This window comes from Esox lucius, chromosome 1, assembly GCF_011004845.1.
Source record: "Esox lucius isolate fEsoLuc1 chromosome 1, fEsoLuc1.pri, whole genome shotgun sequence".
In the NCBI taxonomy this organism is placed as follows: domain Eukaryota; kingdom Metazoa; phylum Chordata; class Actinopteri; order Esociformes; family Esocidae; genus Esox; species Esox lucius.
In genome coordinates, this window is record NC_047569.1 from 12,800,001 (window position 1) to 12,822,346 (window position 22,346).

The window sequence follows — 22,346 nt, forward strand, 5'->3', positions numbered from 1 at the left end:
CATGGAAATCATTCAGTAACATGCCGAGGGATACCATGGAAATCATTCAGTAACATGCCGAGGGATACCATGGAAATCATTCAGTAACATGCTGAGGGATACCATGAAAATCACTCTGCCACATCTAAGGGGCGGACAGGGAGAGAGAGAAATATTATTTTCTTCCTTTCCACCCGGGAGAGATTCAGAACAGACGACTTGAAAACCCCGCCACCCGGAGAAAAAGGCTTGCGGGGTGGGGGGGGGTTTCTCTGTGTGTGGCCCAAATCCCTTTTTCCAACCCCCCGCCCCGTGCACCCATCTCCCGCCTTATCTGAGCCCCTCCGCTCCAGCCGGCCCGTCGGTATTCTGACCCCTCCGCTGTCCCCCTCTGACCCCGTGACCTCTGCCCCTGGGCTCCGCCACCCGCCTTTCGTGTCCCACCTTCTCCGATGCCCCCTGCATCTGTCGTCCTCTTCCAGGGACCCGCCAACGGCTCCGTGATGGGAGCCTCCGTGTTATGCCGACCCACCGTCCTCCGTCCGCCTCACCCCCGCGACTCAGCGGAAAAACAGATGGCAGGCCATGCCTTTGGTCTCCATTACTTCACCCGTTTATAAATAGATAGCTACAGTACATCTGGTATTCATGAGCGCCAGTGTCTGTGTTTCTGTGTTTTTAAAACGGGCTAAATCTATAATAGAGTTAGTGCCTACAGCATATAGTCAGCCAGTGAAAATGAAAGACGTAGCTACTGTACTGTTGCAGAAAATAGCAGGAAAATATAGGCCGTGTCTTTAATTAGAGAGGTGTGTAGATACAGGCCATCCACAATGTACTGAGTGTATAGATATATCTGTCTCCGAATGCAGCCCGTCTCTTTCCTCTCATGCGACGAAAAAAGACCTCAAACACATTCACACGAATGCGTGTTTTTGGCGGGGCGTACGCCCTTTTGTCTTGCGTGTCAGTGAGTGATTTTAGCATGTTTGCTGCTCTGTCTACAGCATCTCCCTGTCGAGTCTCAGCATCTGTTCAAAACCTCAGATGATCTCCAAAATCAGCTCACCCCAACCCAAACCATCAGGGGATACATCCGCAACTGATCTCAGACTAATGTGTTGGGGTGCAAACAACCTACGCATGGAAGACCTAGCATTCGGCAGGATAGTCAGGAGAGAACCCTCTGTGAGGGGATTAGAGGAATGGAGCCTGGAGAGGGGAGTGTGGGAAACGTTCAGACTGTTTAAGTGATCCCCTTTCGCGGTCTGCGACATCCCCACATTTTAGCCTGGATGGCTTGGTCAGACATAGGTAGAGCGCCACACAGTGTGGAAGAGGTTTAGCCTGGCCTGTCAATCAGAGCTGAGCAGAGAGGGGACCTACCTGGTGTGTGGGACTCAGCCGCCACAGAGGAAGTCAGAGAGGGGACCTGACCTCAGTCCTGCTCCTGGACCCCTGGGGCTGACACACACGCACACACACACGCGCGTGCACTCACACACCCACACGCGCGCACTCACACACACACACACACACGATGAGCTGAACTTTGCGCACACATTCCCAAAGTGATGAGAAGCTCTTAAACGTGCAGATCCAAAACATTTCAGCGAATGCACCGACGGTTCAGACCCTAAATCCAGGTGGACTTCGAGGTCACCACTGCAGCTCCGAAGACCCCTGTTTCTACTCTGTACCAAGCCCAGCTAACAACAGCCAACCCACCAGGACGGGGTTACATTTTCATGGCATGTATTTACCTCCCATCACTCTCCATAGGAAAGCTATCAAACTGTGCACGGGTGTGTGTGGCTGGACTACACGCCGTATAGTGGATTGTGTTTCCCCGGGAGTGCGTGTGTGTTCATTTCTGGGAGCGTGTGTTTATTTCTGCGTTTGTGGAGCCAGGCAGCATGAACTTGGCTCTACTTCCCTCGCCACAGCCTTTCCATATAACACGTGTAATTACATTCTTTGTCTAATAGAGAACAGAACTCTACTCTGAGCCAGCAATAAGAAAGAGCTACTGTTCCTCCTGTGCGGGTCTGTGTGGGAGCGCGTGTTTGCGTTTGTTCGTGCGCGTGTCTGACCCACTTTTGCCCTTCATCACTGGGCAGCTGATCTCTTACAGGATGTCGGTTACAGATCGAGTTATGCCTTTCCCTCGAATGCATTCCGCGCTGGTGACATATATCAAGAGATTGATAGCAGGAAGAGCTGGGATTAAACACTTCGTATGACACACGGCACGGTCGGTTCATCGGCGTTCGTCCCCTGTGTGGGTCCACGCATCGATGGCCCTGCGTGGGAGCCAGTCAGACCGACAAGGCCCTTCTGGTTCGTACCGATGGTCTACGCCCTACCTGTGACCTCGCCTTAAATCCCCCCCTTTCTCCTGTTGCTTCCGCCCACCCCCGCTCCTCAGTCAGAAGTTTGTGGTGTCTTTAGAGAGTCAGCCCGAGGCCATTTTAGATAAGCACTTTCTCCTGTCTCCGGTGCCTTGTTTATTTTCCATCGGTCTTGAAAGGCGCTGCGTCTCTTCGTCGGATTCCGCTCTCTGTATTCAAACAGTGGAACCTTTATTCACCTACCTCCTCACAACCTGCTCAGCCTGGTACATCCCCCTCTCTCTCCAGAACAAAGCGTTCAGTCATGAGTCAGTCAAATAATCGTTATGGTTTTATAAAAGGGTGTGTGTCGATAGGTTGAGCCGACAGTCAACGCGGAGGAATCCACTACAATAAAGCTGCCTTTGAAACGTTTACTTGGGAAATGTCATAACAGGAGCGATGAACACTGAAGACATGAAGGTATAGAGAGGGTGAGAGGCCGAGAGAGAGAGAGGGAGATGAGTTTTTCTCTGTTGATGGCAGGAGACCGTCAGTGTACCTGGTGTGAGCTCTGGTACTGTTCTCGACTGAACATGTTGGTAACAGCTACTGGGTTGACACAGGGTGGACATGTTCGCCTCAACAATGAAAAGGCCAAGGACCCGTCTTCTGGACGTCAACGTTCTGTCTCCTGAATACATTTTACACTGTGTGAGGGAAGAATTACGTGGTTGTTCAGTGTTAGGGTTTCAATGGGGAACACGTTAGATTGGATGATAGAATGGGCTGCAGTCTTTATCTGTCTTTCCTGTTTCCTATATTTTCATTTGTGATCGACAGACTGGGTCTCTCCCACCCCTCAGAAAACCACCCTCACCACAACACACCACTCATATTGCCATGCCAACCTCCCTCCAATTACAGTGTGGCATCAAACCAAACCTGCTTTCTTCTGTGTTCAGTCCCGACTCTCTCAGACGAGTGCGCACACACATACTCAATAGACACACTCGACACCCTTGACACACATGCACAACCTCAGATCTCTGCCTGATAGAGATTTTTGACCACAATATTGGGTTAGTATTAGAAGACAACTTGTTGGTCACGGGATAGCCTGCCTGATTTAGTCATGGATATGGACAGCGTTTCTGTTTGGGATGGCACCGCCGCTTCCCAACTCCTATCATGGGGATCAGCCTGCCGTTCTTAATGCCTGGTGGTTGACTGTTGGAACACAGTGGAACTGTTTCACCACACCATCTACACTGTGTTGTACCATATTGAAGCTAACGCACACACACACAATCGTTATAAATATTGAAGTAGTCTTCCAGTTGAAAGCACCTCTATCTGGACTGCATGTCATTGTTGAATAATTGATCCTCCATCTTTCCTTTCCATCTTCTAGCAGTGTTGTTCCGCAACAGTTTTCCTCCCCCGAGAGGGGAGAAGCGGTACTGTCTGTCCGTGCCCCCCTCCCCCCCGTTGAGATGGCAGTCAAGGCGAATGTCGCATTTAGGCTGCTTGTCATAACAAGCCCCCCCCCCCAACCGACACACACACATTAGCTTTGGACCTGGTGATGTGTCCATGGAGGACATTCGGTGTGGCTCTGACGTCGTGTTTGTCTCCACAGGTACGAGGTGAAGTACGACAAGGACGACTACCTGCTGAGGGTGAAGAAGGCGTCGGCCAGCGACGAGGGCACCTTCACCTGCGTGGCGGAGAACCGCGTGGGCAAGGTGGAGGCCTCGGCCAGTCTCACCGTCAGAGGTAAGCTCGAGCTATCTCTCCCCCCCCCAACGCCCCCCTCTGTGAAGCACCGGCCCCCACTTCTCCTGTGAACCTGTTTCCGTTCTGAATCCGCCCCGGGTTTTGGTTTTCATGAAACGGGGATTGGCGTGACTTAAGTGGAACTCGGCTTTGAAGCGGCCGTTGTTCGAGGTCTTACCAATGTGGTTGGGCTTGACGTGTTATGGACCTACAGGGGGGTTGCCTTCACAACTGTATTTCCTTCCAATAGGGTTGACTGACACAGCCAAGATAGACAGGGCCTCTCTATGAAAACATTTAATTATTTACACACACACACACACTCCAAACCTCCCTGATGGTGGTCTCGTACAGCTAGACCCCCCCACCACCAAAGCCATTTCACAGTTTACTGGTCGACACCGCACCGCTGCTCCGTAGGTGGGCAAGGTTCATAAAAACCTTCCGCGGCGTGCACCCTCCCCCTCCCCCTCTCACCCGCTAACCCCTATCTCCCGTCTCCCCCTCTCTGCCTTTCTCCTGTGCCCACTACAACCCAAGGAGTCAATCCACAGATACACAAAGAGAGAGAGAGAGACAGAGAGACAGAGAGGGAGAGGTAGAGGTACATCATGTGCTAGGCCTCAACAGATGTAGCTCTGAATTAAATATGAAGACTGTCTCTAGATTTATCTCTCTCTAGTTTTTACTTCTCTCTCTTTCAATAATGAAGACACACCCTGCATTGCTATTCCAAACACACTCCACCCTAGGAGCTGTAGAATTAATTAACGCTGACAGAGAAGATCCAATAGCAAGAATGCCTTAGAGCTCCTGTGCTCTCGTCTAAATAGGGAGAGTGTGTTTGATGTTTCATTGACCACCCTCAATTCCTATTGATCTGGTCATCAACCTGTTCCACCACAAGGAGGTGCTATTTTTAGATTGGGTATTGCTAACAGTATAATGGAGAGCCTCTGTCACTGGTAAGAATGTGCAGTAAATGGCACCGGACTGGAAAATCCCCTTCTATTGGATTGTATCTGTCATGCCCAGAGTGTGTATCCCAACACGGTTCAGTTCACTCATTCTGACTTTTTGATTTGTGTTTTCTCATTGTTGATACCTTATGATTTTTCTTGTGTGTGTGTGTGTGTGTGTGTTTTGTTTTTTATTTCATTTGTGTCTCCACCCGTCCATTGTTGTATCCCAGCCCGCCCTGTAGGTAAGTACCATTCTTATGACCCATCTCCATTCTGCATGTTCCCTGACGCGCACACACACACACACACACACACAGACACACACAGCTGCACCTCACTGCCTCGCAAAGTGCAAAAAATCCTCAACATAACATCACGTACTGTACTAACACAGGTGTTGCTTCTTCACCACATTTTAACCCACAAACTCTTGGCTGTTTCTCTCAAGTACTTACAACAACAACTATTTAGTACATCCACAAGGCTTCAGCGTCCTTTGCTTACTAACCAAACTAATCCCTAGCTTTCTGTTTATCAAACCTGGTCCAGGACTCCCAAAGGGATGTCATTTTTGCCCTAGCACTATATGTAGCTGATTCAAAAGGAAAAGCAATCGTCAAGCTCGGTTGGTCGTTTGAATGGTCTAGTCCTGAGTTTAAAAGAGAACTGTGCTCCCCATGGGGTCCAGGGGACCAGGAAGTCCATGTCCTGCGTGTGTTTTGCTAGTAGCGGATTAGGTTTGTAGTGGGTCTAATGGCCGTCTCCAGGCTCTGCTAAAGCTGTACCTTAAGACCCTGTGTACCCCAGGCTTCCACCATCCACATCTTGAGGCCATCTGTGGGACTTTGCCCTGGCAAGGGATCTGTGTGTGTTGGATAGTCTTCCTTCTTTTAGTCTGAGAAATAAAGTAGGGAATCTCAGAAATTCTTCCTCTCTTATTTCCTTACACGTAGATGTGGATCAGACAAGGAGTCGGAAATGCGATCCGCATAGATGTGTTCCAGGCTTCCAGAACAGTAACTGGTTTTGGTGAGAAGTTGTCAGTTCAAACTGTATGGGTTCTGACATCCGGGAAGGCAATTGGGAGACGGAGAGCGTTGTGTGCAGGAGAGAAAGGGAGGCGAGGTGGCCGTGTAGAGAGCAGAGGGTCCGTGTCAGGATGGACTGGAATGGCAGAAAGGACCCAGACATGTGAGGAATGGCAGGACCCACCTTGCCCATACGCTGCTGTCCGTCCCCAGGTTGTCACAAACTGTCAAGCAGCAGGAAGATTTAGGAAATTACACATTCAGCCTGCCTGTGGGAACGAGACAGCAATTTCTTTCGTCTGTTGAATAAAATATGACTGAATATGGGATTTAAAGGAAGAAATGCTTGCGTGTCTGTGTCTGTGTGTGTGTGTGTGTGTGTGTCTGTGTGTGTGTGTGTGTCTGTGTGTTTGTGTCTGTGTGTATCTGTGTGTGTGTGTGTGTGGGTCTGTCCATTTGTTGATGGCTGCATCCTGGCTTTGAATTCTTTCCAACCCTGGGCAGATGTGTCTTGGCTTGAATTAAATATGAGGGTTTGATCATGCATCTCCCTAGGAGGGGGCAGGAAGGAGACACACCACCAGGGTGACTAACCCAGCAGCTTGAGTTCCTCTACTTTACCAAACAGAGCAATACGACATGTCTCTCTGTTGGGGTGTGTGTGCTACATGTGTGAGGGATTAAAAAGGAAAGATGGAGAAGGACCTAGCGAAGAGGGGACATCCTAGAGACATGGAGATAACGATCTTCTGACAAACTTAGTGTTAGTTTGCACAGGAGAGAGGGATGACATTAGAGAGAGAAAGAGTAAGGACCAGGAGAGGGTGGTGAAAGAGAAGAGCCTGTAGGAGAGTTGTTATAAAGAACAGTCTGTAAGAGAGACCAGGGTAGAGAGAGGGCTGATAAAGAACAGCCTGTACAAGAGAGATAGAGGAGACCAGGGGGGAGAGAGGTCATAAAGACCAGCCCATCAGAGAGACCAGGGGACAGAGAGGGCAGATGAAGAACAGCCTGTACAAGAGAGAGGATAGACTAGGGGAGAGAGAGACTGGTGATAAAGAACAGCCTGTAAGTCATTAACCAAACACCGGGAGGGGGGTGTGTCTTATTGCACTGCTCACAGGATTGGGCAGCCAGAGAGACAGGGAGATAAAGTGAGTGAGACATGCAGGGGAAAAAACTGGGTTTTCCAGAATCCTGTGATTTAGCAGCTCAGTATCAGACCAAACGTAGTGAAACGTGCCACGTTATCTAACGGGAGGAAGGCCAAACGGGAAGGCTGTAAATCAATAGCCATCTGTAGCATTCCCAAATGTGTGTATGTGTCTTTGACAAATACGCTCTACCAAAAAGGGGATTACATGGAGACACGAGCCAAATTGGAAGAGATTTGCCTTGAGTAGAACCAGCTGGGTTGTCAGTGGAAAGACTTACACAATAATCAGGACACAAATGAGGAAGTCCAGTCAATGTATGTTTTACAGTAAAATGTCCAGTATTTTCACACAACGATATCATAGTAGATTTCTATGGTTTAAGATCAAGATTGGGGATTTTAAAACATCACTACCTGTTTATGTTGGAGATTCTTCCCAGTAGAATACTTATTTATACTTATTTGTTCAGCAAAAGCATAGAAATGGACTTTTTCATAGACCGGTCAAGTTGTTACCTGCCTTCACTGTCATTAAATTTGAACTGGGTGGAACTTGAGTTACTGCTGAAGGACTTAATCATTTTCCCATTATGGTGATGCTCTTATCTGGAGCGACTTTAACCCAAAAAGGGTTAAGTTGTCTTCCTGTCTCTGGGCTGTTACCTGACTGAAGTTTGGTATTGGTGCCTGCAGAATGGGTTGATTTGAATGTCCTCCTCAGGGTGCCTCTCAGTGTCTGACTGTGATAAACATTCAATGGGTTTTAGATCTGGCATCTCACCTGCCACATAGGCCAGCCGTAAAACCCAAAGGCACATTAACACTGATATAACCGAGGGACGTCAGCAGCTCATATTAGTTGATTGGACAGCCATTACGCTTATGTCTTTAGATGAGCACATTTTGTCGTGAAATCCAATCTCCTCTATGAAGGCTTCTGTACGTGTGAACGTTATATTGATTGTAAGATCAATAGGGAAAGTGTTTTGCATGGGTAATGAAGTACAGCCTCATTAGGAAGGACACCGGCTTCTTCTTCTGCCTTAGTAAGACTTTAACGGCTAAGTTAAAGGCCACCCCTGTCTGGCAGGATCCAGGGACACATTGAGTTCTTTTCCACTGAGTCGTGACTGTTTACTTGCGGAGTGGAGGGAGCGGATGTGTGCTAATGTTGGCCAGCGACCCGTTTGTTTATGTTGCGTTTCGACCCGTTCACACGGGCCCGGGACACAGTGATGGGACATGAGACATCCCAGACTCTCTATCCTCTGTCTAAGCCCTCATCGGCTCTCCGTAGTTGTTTAGACGGCTTCCCGGAGGGTCCAGTTGAGTGATGAAGGTGCTTTTCCTGGGTTGAGGGCCTGTGTTGTTCATTCGTTTCATCTCTTGATGGACTTTGTTTCTCGCCAGCCACGGCTGTCATCCGTACGCTGTCCTTCAACGCATAGCCTAGTTGTTAAATGACTCTCCTGACGGCGTTTGGACAGAGAAACGGCTGTATGCAGCCACTGCTCTCCACCACAGCCTGGATGAATGGCCCTTAAGTGGCTGGCTTGACGTTATCGTGTCAGCCCTCAGCGTGGCTTTGTAGGTGGCGTGAGATGGAACATGCTGCATGGAAGCTTAATAGGGCAGGACCACATTTCTTTTTTTGCTTAAACACACCAAACCCTGTTGATCTTCCCCTCAGGTGTCGGTTTTGTGTAACTCTTGAGTTCTAACACTGTTTTTTGTCCCCCTTGCCCTTTGACCCCAGCCGCGCCGCAGTTTGTTATCCGGCCACGGGACCAAATCGTTGCCCAGGGTCGTACTGCCACCTTCCCCTGCGAGACCAAGGGCAACCCCCAGCCTGCCGTCTTCTGGCAAAAAGAGGGCAGCCAGGTAAGACCAGCTCATGACTACTTCTCTATGACCCGTTGACCTCCTGACCCCAATAGTCCCCCAAGCAATTTTGAGATTTTGGGAGATGTTGTCGTAGGGGTTTTCAAGCACAGCAGAAAAACACTGTGGAAATGCCAATGTGGAATTGCATTCAAGGTTTAAAAATGATTCAAAAGATTTGATTTCCCCACCTAAATATGTCTGACCCGATTTGCCCTAACGAAACATTGCTCAACCTCTGCAGGAAAAAAAAAAACCCATTCACTATAATCCACAAAATAATTTCAATTAATTTTAATCCACTTTGCATAATCGTCTTGCTACAGGATTTGTTTTCCCGCTCTAGCAAACTGGCTTAAATGAAGATCCTGTTTGTGTATGATGTAAGGCCCTGTCAAAACAAACTGGTCCACACTGTGTGTCTCTGTGTTTAGAAGGTTCAGTGTTTCTTCATTCACTGTGTTTCCTCTCTGCATTATTTATGAGTAACAGTCATTACTGTACTGTCTGAGGTTGTGAGCACACACACACACACACACACGGTACTTACGTGGAACCATGCCTTTGGCGGTGTGTAAAGCACCCTGCTGTGTCTGTAATGTTAGTCTGTACGACACTCAGGTCGACACATACACACACAATTTAAATACGTTATCTGATCCCCAAAATCAAATTTAAAATCCAAAAATCTCATTTCTTTTACCGTCCCTGTGTGCAGCGACACCTAGGGATCCGAATTAAGTGAGTGCTGCCCGTGATCGCCGTACCGCCCGAGCGGCGACACACACACACACACAATAATCAGCACGCACGGTAAACCACCCTATCTGTAATCAGTATCTCTGGCACACACACCAAACAGACCTTTGTTCCAAACCGCACCGGGGGGGCTGTGACGGTTTCCCATGACCAAGGCGCTAATCAATTTCCCATGACCCTTAGCTGATAACGGCGATCCTATCGCTCACATGGAGCAGATAGCCTATTCAAATACCTGGAGGTCTTCACAATGCATGACAACCACGGCAATTAGGATCCAGCCGGGGCTTGTGGGGGATCCGGAGATATGATTCAGGCCTGGGACTCGGACACACACAGCCTGGGGCCGAACAGTTACAACACAGTGCCACTCAGAGATTGGAAAGGGTGAAATAAATACATCCACGTAAAACGCAGCCGCACGCGCTGGCACGTGTGCGGGCAAAGACAGATAGTGAACCCGCGGGCGCACTTGTCGAAACCTCTGCAAGCCCGTCGCCTGATCCCAGGATGTGATGAAAGCGGTCTGACTCACAACACTAACTACGTTTTGTACTCTGTCACTACTCAGATCCACATTCATTTACACTGGTACTGTCTCAATACACCCTCATGTAAAGCTATTGGGCCACAGGTCTTATTCATACATTCACAGCACAGGTACTATTTGCTCTCTCTTTACCCGCCCCCGTTTCTCTATTGGTCTCACCTGTTCCCCCATTTCTGCCTCTCTCCGTCATTCTCCATCTTTCATCCCAGCTTAAATAAGATATGAAGGTATTTATTAAGAGAACAGATGAAAGCAGTAATTAAGTCATTAGGTGAAAGAGAGAAAAGGCCTTTCCGTCACACTTGAGTGTAATGAAGTGGACATTCGTCATGTGTTGGATGTGGGTAGTGGGAAGCGGCCCTAATTAAAAAACACAAATAATTTGCTGCATTAAAGTCATTAGGTATAATTGAATCCGGCTAATGCATTTATTTTCTGCTCGCCGGCTTTCGTGGACTAAAGACGCCACCTGGGTAAAGGGGGGGGGGCTAGCAGGAAGACACAATGGGGGGGTGAAGGGTTGAGTCGATGTCAGCAGTCCTCCTGCAGGCCATTATAGCACCCCGATCACTTCTCATCAATATTTCCCTGAACCCCCGCGTGCCGTGGGGGGGAGGGGGGGGGCTGGGGGGGGGGGGCACTGTGTGTAAACAAAGCAGCCCCAGAGCCATTATGAGAGGCTAAGCTAAATGAAACAACCTATCAGAGCCACAGCAGAAGACCAGAGGCTTGGACCTCTTCTCCTTCTACCCCAGCCTGATGGCACGGCGCCGTGTTCATTATTAAGCCGGAGACAGGGGTAATGTGTGTGTGTGTGTGTGTGTGTGTATGGGTCAGTTGACCGGGATCGGTGAGGACATGTGGGTCGGTTTGGATGTGTTCCCAACTGTATTGGATCCCTTCTAACTGGCCTGCTTTCTCCGCACAGAACCTCCTGTTCCCCAACCAGCCACAGCAGCCCAACAGCCGCTTCTCGGTGTCATCTGGTGGAGACCTGACCATCGCGGCGGTGACGCGGGCGGACGCAGGCTACTACATCTGCCAGGCCCTGACCGTGGCGGGAAGCATCCTGGCCAAGGCTCAGCTGGAGGTGACAGACGGTGAGACAGTAGAACGCACTGTGTCAGACCAGATCCTCACACACACACACACACACACAGACACACACACGCACACCCATACACTGAGACACACCCACTGACACACACACAGACACAGACACACACACAGACACATACACCCATACACTGAGACGCACACATCAACACACACCCACACACCAACTGTACACACCCACCCGCGCACGCTGAGATGCACGGAAAACACACACAGACCATTTTAGAGACACTTACACCACTCGCACACATCACACCCACAAACATCGCCCACACATACAGACACGTATACACCACCCACAGAGGCAGACACGTATACACCACCCACCGAGGCAGACACGTATACACCACCCACACAAACAGACACGTATACACCACCCACAGAGGCAGACACGTATACACCACCCACAGAGGCAGACACGTATACACCACCCACCGAGGCAGACACGTATACACCACCCACACAAACAGACACGTATACACCACCCACAGAGGCAGACACGTATACACCACCCACAGAGGCAGACAGGTATACACCACCCACACAAACAGACACGTATACACCACCCACAGAGGCAGACAGGTATACACCACCCACAGAGGCAGACAGGTATACACCACCCACCGAGGCAGACACGTATACACCACCCACAGAGGCAGACAGGTATACACCACCCACAGAGGCAGACACGTATACACCACCCACAGAGGCAGACAGGTATACACCACCCACACAAACAGACACGTATACACCACCCACAGAGGCAGACAGGTATACACCACCCACCGAGGCAGACACGTATACACCACCCACAGAGGCAGACACGTATACACCACCCACAGAGGCAGACACGTATACACCACCCCAGAGGCAGACACGTATACACCACCCACAGAGGCAGACACGTATACACCACCCACAGAGGCAGACACGTATACACCACCCACAGAGGCAGACAGGTATACACCACCCACACAAACAGACACGTATACACCACCCACAGAGGCAGACAGGTATACACCACCCACACAAACAGACACGTATACACCACCCACAGAGGCAGACAGGTATACACCACTCCAGAGGCAGACACGTATACACCACCCACAGAGGCAGACACGTATACACCACCCACACAAACAGACACGTATACACCACCCACACAAACAGACACGTATACACCACCCACAGAGGCAGACACGTATACACCACCCACAGAGGCACACGAATGCAGGACAAAGAAAAGGGCTTATTTTGTAGTACTTGTCTTGTCCTGTTGACTCAGTAATGTGGAGTTTGGCCTTGAGTGTCCCCATCCCCAAAAAGTACTAGGGGAAATGGACCATTGCGAAAAAACACACTATCTGTGAAGGAAGGCATGTGATTATACTTCTGTTTGAGCAATATCCACCAAGTATTTGCCCGTGACCTTGTTTTTGAAATATTTAAGCCCCCCCCCGCCCCTTTTTTCAATTTGGTAACGAGACAATTTAATGAAATACTTGTTCAAGTTTTGCTGGAGAGGGAATAAAGCGTTGCCCTTGAGTCTCTCAGCGTAACGATCAGCAGGACTTGGCTGAGGGAGGCGATGAGTGACGGATGGAGTGATGGAGAGACTGAATGACAACAGTTAGGGTGTCTGCCGGATGAATTATGGGGGCCTCCTCACTCCCACCGCCTGTAATCTCCTTTGCTGCGTAGATGGGAAGATAGATAGACGGCCATTCAGACGCCCTGAGAAGAACCAGCCTGGCGAAAGATTAAAGGTGCGCTGGGCGCCATTTTTTAAAAAGACGGCCATTTGAATTCGAAATGACCTCGATTCACATCCGCCACCAGAAGTGCTTGTTTTATGACCTGAACGCGACAAGGGTTGTGGTCCATAGATCCTCGAGATGGCCGTTCTCCTCACTCGTCTTCCGTTGTTCAAGATTGACTGTTGGCTAGGAGTAAAGACTGAAAGCGTCATCGTTCGGTGTGAGTGCGGCCATTCAGTGGTCTGTGCGTGCGTGCGTACTGGGGCGTTTTCTGCATGCGTGGAGCTACCGTTATAGTGAACAGGCGTCTGCCCATTGACATATGGCTGTGTGTTAGTACACACACAGGAGTTTATGGCCGGTATGTGTACAATGAGGAGTGAGTGTCAGGCCAGGCAGAGACGGGACAGGGGGAGGGCTGGCTGATATAGGACAGGGGGAGGGCTGGCTGATATAGGACCGGAGGACGGCTGGCTGGGGCGAGGTCACGGCTACACCTGCCCGCCTGGGCGCAGGTGATTTACTATCCCGGGGTCTAGCTGAGCTCGCTGGGTTCAAGGAGATCTGTAATGAGAAATTCCTGATGCAGACAGTCAAGGCCCTCCTCCGTCCTCCCCCCGCCTCCACCGCTCCATCCGTCCGTCCGTCCCGTCCATGCGCCGTGGGAACAAACCCGATCTGTGCTCACCCAGGGCTGTTGTCTGTTCCGGGGTGTGGGCTTAAGTAGGAATACCGTTGGGTGATTAGAGCAGATCATAACCAGGACACATTAAACACCCTGTCCAGGTTTGTTTCAGGGTCTATGTCTGAAACACTGGAAGGCAGTGAGCTCCATCTGAGCTCATAATGTCCATCAGAATGATCCACGTTGATAAGAGTGACAAGCGGCTTACTCTCAGCGTGAGTTAATGTGGCAGGTAGAACTAACAGACAGGCCTGGGATGGACATATAGGGGTGGTTTTTAAAGCTCTCTGGGTCCGGGTGAATCTCAGCGTAATCCCGTTTGAGTTATTCGACCACCATATTCAGGATAAAAGCATTCCATAAGGGTGAGAGCGGCTGGAAATATCATTAGCAAAATCGAGGAATCTGTCCGTTACACGCAGCAGATCCACCTTATCTACATATTTCGCTCATCCGGAGAAAACCTCACCCGAGTTGGGCCACGCTGAGGCACATGGGTTTCTTCCTTCTCTCCGTCTGACTTCCCCGGCGGAAGGGAATAGGTTAGGGACAGGAGAGGAGAGGGAGACGACGTGCCGATGTGTTCAAAGGTTAGAGGTAGAATGTCTAATTAGCCCCGGCAGGTCTGACATCATTAATCGCTGCCTGTTAATTAATGTGTGCTGTGCGATGCCCGGGGACTCCGCTTTATTCACCACACCGCCGAAATAGAAACCGCCTGGGCGCTGGGACTCCCAGATACAGCACCTTCCGGCGTTTACATAATTCCACTGAACAACCGGCAGGCATTCTCCAGCACATTACAAACGCATATATATTCATCCAAACAGCATTTAATTTAACATTAGCATTCATCTAAACAAAACGGGAAAAAGAATGGGGAAAGTGGTATTTTGCTTCTGGGGTTTTTGTTACATTATTGCAATTCAGGTAATTCCAGTGGGTACCGGAATGAGTCTGTTTCGGTTCTGAGTGCCTATAGGGACCTCTGAACGTGTTCCTCGGTCAACATTATTGAGTATTTATCTTAACTGCACTCGGTCAAAAAGCAGTGCCTGGGCCAATTTATGGTACCACGGACTCCTGGCTTGGGTGTGAATGTAAAGCTATCCGGCTTGTAACTGGAAATAGTATAGAAAACACCAGTCAGCTATTTCCACTACTTCCTGGAAGCACAGTAAGGGCATCATCATTGCTTTATGGCAGAGCTGCATGACTCTCTGGGACCATAGGCCAGCTTTATCAGACCATTGCTGCCTCTGCTCCTTTCATCCGAAGAGAGAATAAAAAGGCTCATGTAAGATGTCTATACCACACCCTTGTACTGTTGATGTATTCTATGGCTTTTCTCACTTATCCTCCCTCTTCCTCGTCCAATCCCAGTGCTGACAGACAGGCCGCCACCCATCATCCGGCAGGGTCCGTCCAATCAGACGCGCGGGGTGGACAGTGTGGCTCTTCTGAAGTGCCAGGCGTCGGGAGACCCCATCCCCTCCATCAGCTGGCTAAAGGACGGCGTCAGCCTGCTGGGGAAGGATCCACGCATGTCCCTGCAGGAGCTGGGCAGCCTCCAGATCAGGAGTGTCAGGGTGAGAATCACCAGGGGAGCAGGCTTGGCCTGTCTATCTGTCTGTCTGGGTGTCTGTCTGTCTGTTTGGGTCTCTCTCTGTCTGTCTGGGTCTCTCTCTGTCTGTCTGGGTGTCTGTCTGTCTGTTTGGGTCTCTCTCTGTCTGTCTGGGTCTCTCTCTGTCTGTCTGGGTGTCTATCTGTCTGGGTCTCGGTCTGTCTGTCTGGGTGTATGTCTGTCTATCTGTCTATATGTCTGTCTGGGTCTTTCTCTGTCTGTCTGGGCCTCTGTCGGTCTGTCTGTCTGTCTGGGCCTCGGTCTGTCTGGATGTCTGTCTCTCTGGGTCTCTGTCTGTCTGTCTGGGTCTCTGTCTGTCTGTCTTGGTCTCCCTCTGTCTGTCTGGGTGTCTGTCTCTCTGGGTCTCAGTCTGTCTGGGTGTCTGTCTGTCTGGCTATCTGTCTGGGTCTCGGTCTGTCTGGGTGTCTGTCTGGGTGTCTGTCTGTCTGGCTGGGTGTCTGTCTGTCTGTCTGGGTCTCTGTCTGTCTGTCTGTCTGTCTGGGTGTCTGTCTCTCTGGGTCTCTGTCTGTCTGGGTTTCTATCTGGGTCTCTGTCTCTCTGGGTGTCTGTCTCTCTGGGTCTCAGTCTGTCTGTCTGGGTCTCTGTCTGTCTATCTGTCTGGGTCTCTGTCTGTCTGGGTCTCTGTCTGTCTGTCTCTCTGTCTGTCTATCTGTCTGTCTGGGTCTTTCTCTGTCTGTCTGGGTGTCTGTATGTCTTGGCCTCTGTCTGTCTGGGTGTCTGTCTGTCTGTCTGGGCGTCTGTCGGTCTGGCTGTCTGTCTGGGTCTGTGTCTGTCTGTCTGTCTGGGTCTGTGTCTGTCTGTCTGTCTGGGTCTCTGTCTGTCTGTCTGGGTCTCTGTCTGTCTGTCTTGGTCTCTCTCTGTCTGTCTGGGTGTCTGTCTCTCTGGGTCTCTGTCTGTCTGGGTGTCTGTCTCTCTGGGTCTCTGTCTGTCTGGGTTTCTGTCTCTCTGGGTCTCTATCTGTCTGTCTGTGTGTCTGTCTGTCTGGGTGTCTGTCTGGGTGTCTGTCTGTCTGGGTGTCTGTCTGTTTTTTCACTCCTCTCAGATGGTCTTAAAAGTCTCTCCAGTTTTTCCTCCCTCTGACCCGGTGTACCTGCTCATATATCTGATAGTTCTATAGCTCCTCCTCTGACTCGTCCATGTTAGTTTGTGTGTGTGTGTGTGGTGTGATCATGTATACGTGTGTGTGTGTGTATGGTGTGCATATGTGTGTGTGTGTGTGGGTGGGTGGTGTCTGCATTTGTGTGTGTGTGTGTGTGTGCATGCTTAGGCATGCATAAACATGTAAGTAGAATTCAATAGCGTGATGGTTAGGCTTAAGTTAGATGGACAAGGGGAATCATATTGCTCTAAAGGGATGAACGGACAGTATCGATTTTAGTGAATTGTATGATTCTATCACTTAGTGACACGACGGCTCTTACCGAGACTCAACTGTAAACGTCTGGACGGGCTCCAGCTGCAAAATGGTGGAGGGTTGAAGTGTTTAACAACACACACACACACACTCACACTCACACACGCACACACACATAGCAACTACACACACAGCACATCAACATAGTACACTTTCAGGGTAGATTGAATGTAAACTCCTCCCATCCTCCCCACTCCGAGGCCTCAGAGGAATATCCATTACGCTTGACAAGGTTGCCCACCATTGACATATTATTTCATAAATGGAAGGAAAGCGCCGGGGATGAAAACCAACAAACAAGGAAAGTTCCAGGCAGAGCGGGATGGAAAGACGAGCCAGCTGTCATCGGTCCATGGGGCCGCTGCTGCCCACCCTAAATGAATTAGCCTGCCTTTGTTGCGGTTGGCAGGGCAGCGGGAGGGGCGGGCTGGGGTTAAAATGGCGGGGGGGCACCTAGGAGAAAATGGAATTCATTAGGAAATTAGCGTCAGCACATTGAGGCACTCACAATGACGCGCCGTGTTGATCCCAAGCATGGACTCATCGTACGCATGAATACCAACAGCATGGGTCCCCAGACGGCATGGCGCTGTCGTTCGACCGGTGGGCCGTTCTGGAGGTTTTGGCGTCATGTTTTGTTGGTGTAAAATGTCCTTACTGCTCGCCGTAACGCAAACGCGGCTCTAATATCACATTGCGAACAAGTCTCGTTCGTAGGCCAGGGGGGACTTTGCATAAAACAGGTTGAATGGACGGCTGGCACGCAGCTATAAGGTTTGTATTGAATGTACCATTTCAGGGAGCCTCCCCCAACATGCCCGTCGGTGGTAGAGCACGTGTTCCTGCTGAATTGGTTTCGCTCATTTGTATGTACGTTCGTGACATTGCCGACAATGGAAGTTGAACCTGAAGGTAAAACTTAATTCACTGGTGCCAGAAGCTGCACACAAATTCTGCACGTGTTAACAATTATGAGGTTTCAATCGGGCATTTCATGGTCATCCTAACTGTTGCACCTGCTACCCAATTCTGGTCAGCACTATAAGAGTTCCTCCCATGGAATATAATTAATTGGTTTAACAATATACGAGTCATATAAAATTTACTGTGTCTTCTCAGTCTTAATTAGCTGTTTTATTTCCAATGTGGACATTTTTCGATTGTTGTCTCTCGACAAGGTTAACAGTTACCTAAATGGGTTGTTTTGATTGGCTGATTATGTATCCTATTCTGTCCTAGCTCTCTGATTCGGGGATCTACACCTGTGTGGCAGCAAGCTCCAGCGGAGAGACATCGTGGAGTGCCTTCCTGGAAGTCAAAGGTAATGCGCCACCAACTAGCATCTTTCTTAGTTAGTGTTGACGGCACTAACCCTCTCACCAGCCTTCCTCAACTTGCTTGTTTTGTTCCCCATCCACTCCTGTACTCACTCTCTTCGTTAACGTTTCCTTCAGAGCAAGCCGGGGTGATGGTCATCAAGAACCGTGACGACAACGAGCTCCCGGGACCCCCCTCCAAACCCCAGGTCACCGACGTCACCAAGAGCAGTGTCTCATTGTCCTGGCAACCTGGCCTGGCCGGGGCCACGCCCATCTCCTCTTTCGTCATTGAAGCTTTCAGGTTGGTCCCAAGCAGTGGTGTCTGTTCTCATCCTCCACTGCTTCTGTGAATCCTCCCAGCTGTAATGTGTGTTTCAATCCCCCCGCCGCCACCCCCCGCAGCCAATCGGTGAGCAACAGCTGGCAGACGGTGGCCGACCATGTGAAGACCACGCAGTACACGGTCAAGGGCCTGCGCCCCAACACCATCTACCTGTTCATGGTGCGGGCAGTGAACACCCAGGGCCTCAGTGACCCCAGCCCCATGTCGGAGCCTGTCCGAACTCAAGGTATGGGCCACGTGCCTGGAGAGGACCGTACAGTAACTTTGTTCGAAATTAAATGGGAATGTCTCTCTGGGAATTGTTTTGCCCATCGTACAATTTCTCATTTAGCCTCCACTTCACAGCGCCCGCAGTAACTTTGGATAGCAAAAGGTCGTTGCACTCCCATTAAAAAAGGTAGACAGTTATCAGGCTCTCTCAGCGCCGCACGTGTTGGCTGAACGGTAACGTTTCGACTGAGATAGCCCCGCGACAACTTTCAGAGGTCAAACGCTCCATCTCAGCTCAGCTCATTAAGACTACAGTCAGGCAATTATGTAAAATGAGCATGTCTACTTTTAGATGGTCTAAGTGAGTTACCACAATCCCTGCTATGTTAATGATCACAACTGGAGAAAACGACTGCCTCCAAATTCAAGGAAGATTCGATTAAGGTGGCATATAGACCTCAGTCTTCTTATTACCGTTATTTGATAAGTCCACTCCACCGCAATACCCCTGTAATCGTTTGGCTAAACAAGGTCTAATTGGAGGCCAAGTTTGCTCTGCGCATAGAGAGCAGCAGTCAATTTGGAATAGCAGTGCGTGTATCTTTATTTGCAAAAGGCCTCATGTTGATGCACAGAACTGGTTATTGACAATGGCAGTCACTGAAGATGATTTGATTTTTCATGTCTCCCTAACCGCATTTGGCCTGTCGTTCTCCATTACGACAATGATTCATGACTCCATTGGGTTATTTCAGCGGGGCTGTTTTCGAACTACCGGTTCCTCCTGTGAAACATTTTTGTCATTTGTTTCATATGCCCATCTATTTTCCCTGAAGAAATAGGTCTAAAATAATGCCACTTTCCATTTGTGTGTCTTTTCAGTGAGAATCATAAGCACATTGCTGGCCTTTTGATTTTCACTGAAAACACATGCAAGTGAATTCATTTAATGGGGAAAGAGCTGTTTAACCGTGTTACGGGGTCAGTCATTCATCTCCTCTGGACAATGTGTCAGCGCTCACTGATGCTGTTGGTTCACTGGGCCTCGGTAAGAGCAAAGGCCAAACATCTGAAGGCTTCTTTTCAGCTCAAATTCTCTCTCCTTTCACAAACCCAGACTGGTGCTTCACTAAAACTGAAAGGAGGTCGTATTAATGCAGTGGAAGTTGCTCCTTTGACAAATGAAGTCATGATCACAGAGTGTCAGCTCCGTTGTGGTGTTTCACAGGTCCATTCACCAGTTCCTTCAACAATAGCTCTTATGTTGGAATCAGGCTCACATTGTAATGAATGGCCTGAATCAGGCCATTGAAAACCGAGCAGAATTGGAAGAAATGTCTCTCTCTTTCTCTCTCCCCTCTCTCTCTTCCCTTCTCTGCCCTCTCCCTTTTTCCAGACATCAGTCCCCCTGCCCAGGGGGTGGACCATAGACATGTCCAGAAGGAGCTGGGAGATGTCATAGTTCGTCTACACAACCCAGTTGTCTTGGGCCCCACCTCCATTCAGGTCACCTGGACGGTACGTGTCACACTGCCATAGGATAATCCACCTGTCTGTAACAGAACCAAGAAAATCATCAGATTTTTGCAGTTAGTTATTGTTATGTAGCTCTTCCGAGGGGCGCATCTGTAAATCCGCTCTGTCTTGTAAGCCAAAATAAAATTTTGTTCTGTTTGATGTCTTTGAAATGACATCCTTGAGTAGTGAAGTCAAGAGAGTTGATATTGAAGGAATGTGGACTGGTTAGGTATTCCTGTGGGCTCCTATTTTTGTTTTCATGGAAGGAAATATGAGTCATTTCATTCCAAAAACTCCACAGCTTTGATACATTATAATTGGTGACTTTAAGTAAGTGAACATCAAACAGTTAAGGAATGGCTTCTTTCAACTGCATGGATCATAAGACGCCGGGGACATCTGGTCTCATCCATCTTACATCCGTCTTTGGTTCATTTTGAATTAAGGCTTTGCACCGACACAAGTACGGGCAAATTAAAATTAATTATGTATATTTGGCATGTTTGTTGTACTCCATCTCTGCAATATAGCTTAAGCTAGCTTACTAACCACCCTCTCCCCCACACACCTGCTCCCTCAAAACACACACAAACACACACACACACCATGAGGTAGGATGTGGCAGGGAGACACATTTTTATTCATTTAAATACACAACTGACTGGTGTGTGGTGCATCCACGAGTGCTATCATGCATGTCACTTAGCGCTGGGATGATAAATCGAAACGAAACGACAATGACCATTTAACTGAAGGGGGATTTCTTTTCTGTTTTTATTTATTAAGACAAGTAGCCTAGACAAAAGAAATGTGACATTGAGGAGAAACAAGTTTGCTAACATGGGTGACTGTTGATGGGGGAATAGATAGCTACAACAGTAAAACCAGTATATTGTAGTTAACTTTGTGAGGTGTTTGTGAATAAATTAAAAAGGGCTGGGGAGCCTGTGATATAAACGCGGTGTTCTATTTATAATTATTGTATCAATGCAGACAAGTTAGCGCAATATGGATTATCGCTTGCAACAGCTGAGCTCCCATTAAGGTATGCAGCATGCTAACATGCTAACAAATGTGTTTCAATCAATCGATTTCTATATTAGACATTTAAACAAGCCCATCCTCTTCCCAATCAAGGTTGACATTATTTCCACATTGGTCGTGCATACTGCAATAACTAGGCCTGCTTTATATGTGCACTATAAGTCCGTCAAAAGCTGGTGTTTATTGAGATGCCGTTGTGTGACATGAGGTGGGGCTTTCAAAATGAACCACATTAGCAGTTTTCCCGGTGACATGTTTATTGACCCCCGTCGTAAGTTCTCACCCCCAACCTAGCGGGCTAATGTAATGCTTAAGCATTGCTTTATGTGTGTGTGTAATCAACACAGAACACAGCCGCCTAATCAATCAGAGCCCATCCGGCAAACATTGTGTGGCCTCTGAAAGCCTTTTATATTCCCAAATCATTCCATTAATGAAAGTTACACACCAGGCTAGCCCGGAATCCATTCTGCTGATTTACTCCCGCTACACGGACTGAAAACAGCTGCTTAATATCCCACTTGAAAGGCCCGCTCACTTCTCCCACTGTTAACAAGCCATTACCCTGAGTAATGTCTCTTCTTCTACATAAATGCAACTTTTCTCTCTCAGGGTAACGAGCCCAAGTCTAAAACCAAGGCCCCTTATCGACTCGTGGAGCGCTATTGTACCTCTGGGCGCGCTGTCTCCTCGACTGAACACATTTGTCTTTATTGTCCTGGGTGTGTATTCCCTCAGTCTCCCAGAGTTCCTTTCTGTTGGACGACAGTCCACAGCTGATCGTTTCACACTCGCGTTCCTGCCCAAGGTCTCATGGAACCCTGCCTCAGGTTTCACCGATCAGTATTCACAACAAGCGGGAGACATGCAT

The 22,346-nt window shown here is 49.0% G+C and overlaps 1 protein-coding gene across 14 annotated transcripts in view; it reads left to right on the forward strand.

Annotated features, from left to right (window-relative positions):
- robo2 (roundabout, axon guidance receptor, homolog 2 (Drosophila)) overlaps positions 1-22,346 on the forward strand; it is a 315,384-nt gene that overhangs the window by 253,898 nt on the left and 39,140 nt on the right. For 10 of the 14 annotated variants that reach the window (XM_029120201.2, XM_029120202.2, XM_029120244.2 and 7 more), the window contains exons 6-14: positions 3,952-4,088; positions 5,281-5,292; positions 8,991-9,115; positions 11,353-11,524; positions 15,366-15,571; positions 18,281-18,362; positions 18,496-18,661; positions 18,763-18,929; positions 20,310-20,431. In XM_029120201.2, coding sequence (XP_028976034.1) covers positions 3,952-4,088; positions 5,281-5,292; positions 8,991-9,115; positions 11,353-11,524; positions 15,366-15,571; positions 18,281-18,362; positions 18,496-18,661; positions 18,763-18,929; positions 20,310-20,431 — 1,189 coding nt within the window. The remainder of the gene's footprint in view (positions 1-3,951; positions 4,089-5,280; positions 5,293-8,990; positions 9,116-11,352; positions 11,525-15,365; positions 15,572-18,280; positions 18,363-18,495; positions 18,662-18,762; positions 18,930-20,309; positions 20,432-22,346) is intronic. The other 4 variants (XM_029120203.2, XM_029120223.2, XM_034292460.1 and 1 more) reach the window with 1 other exon arrangement.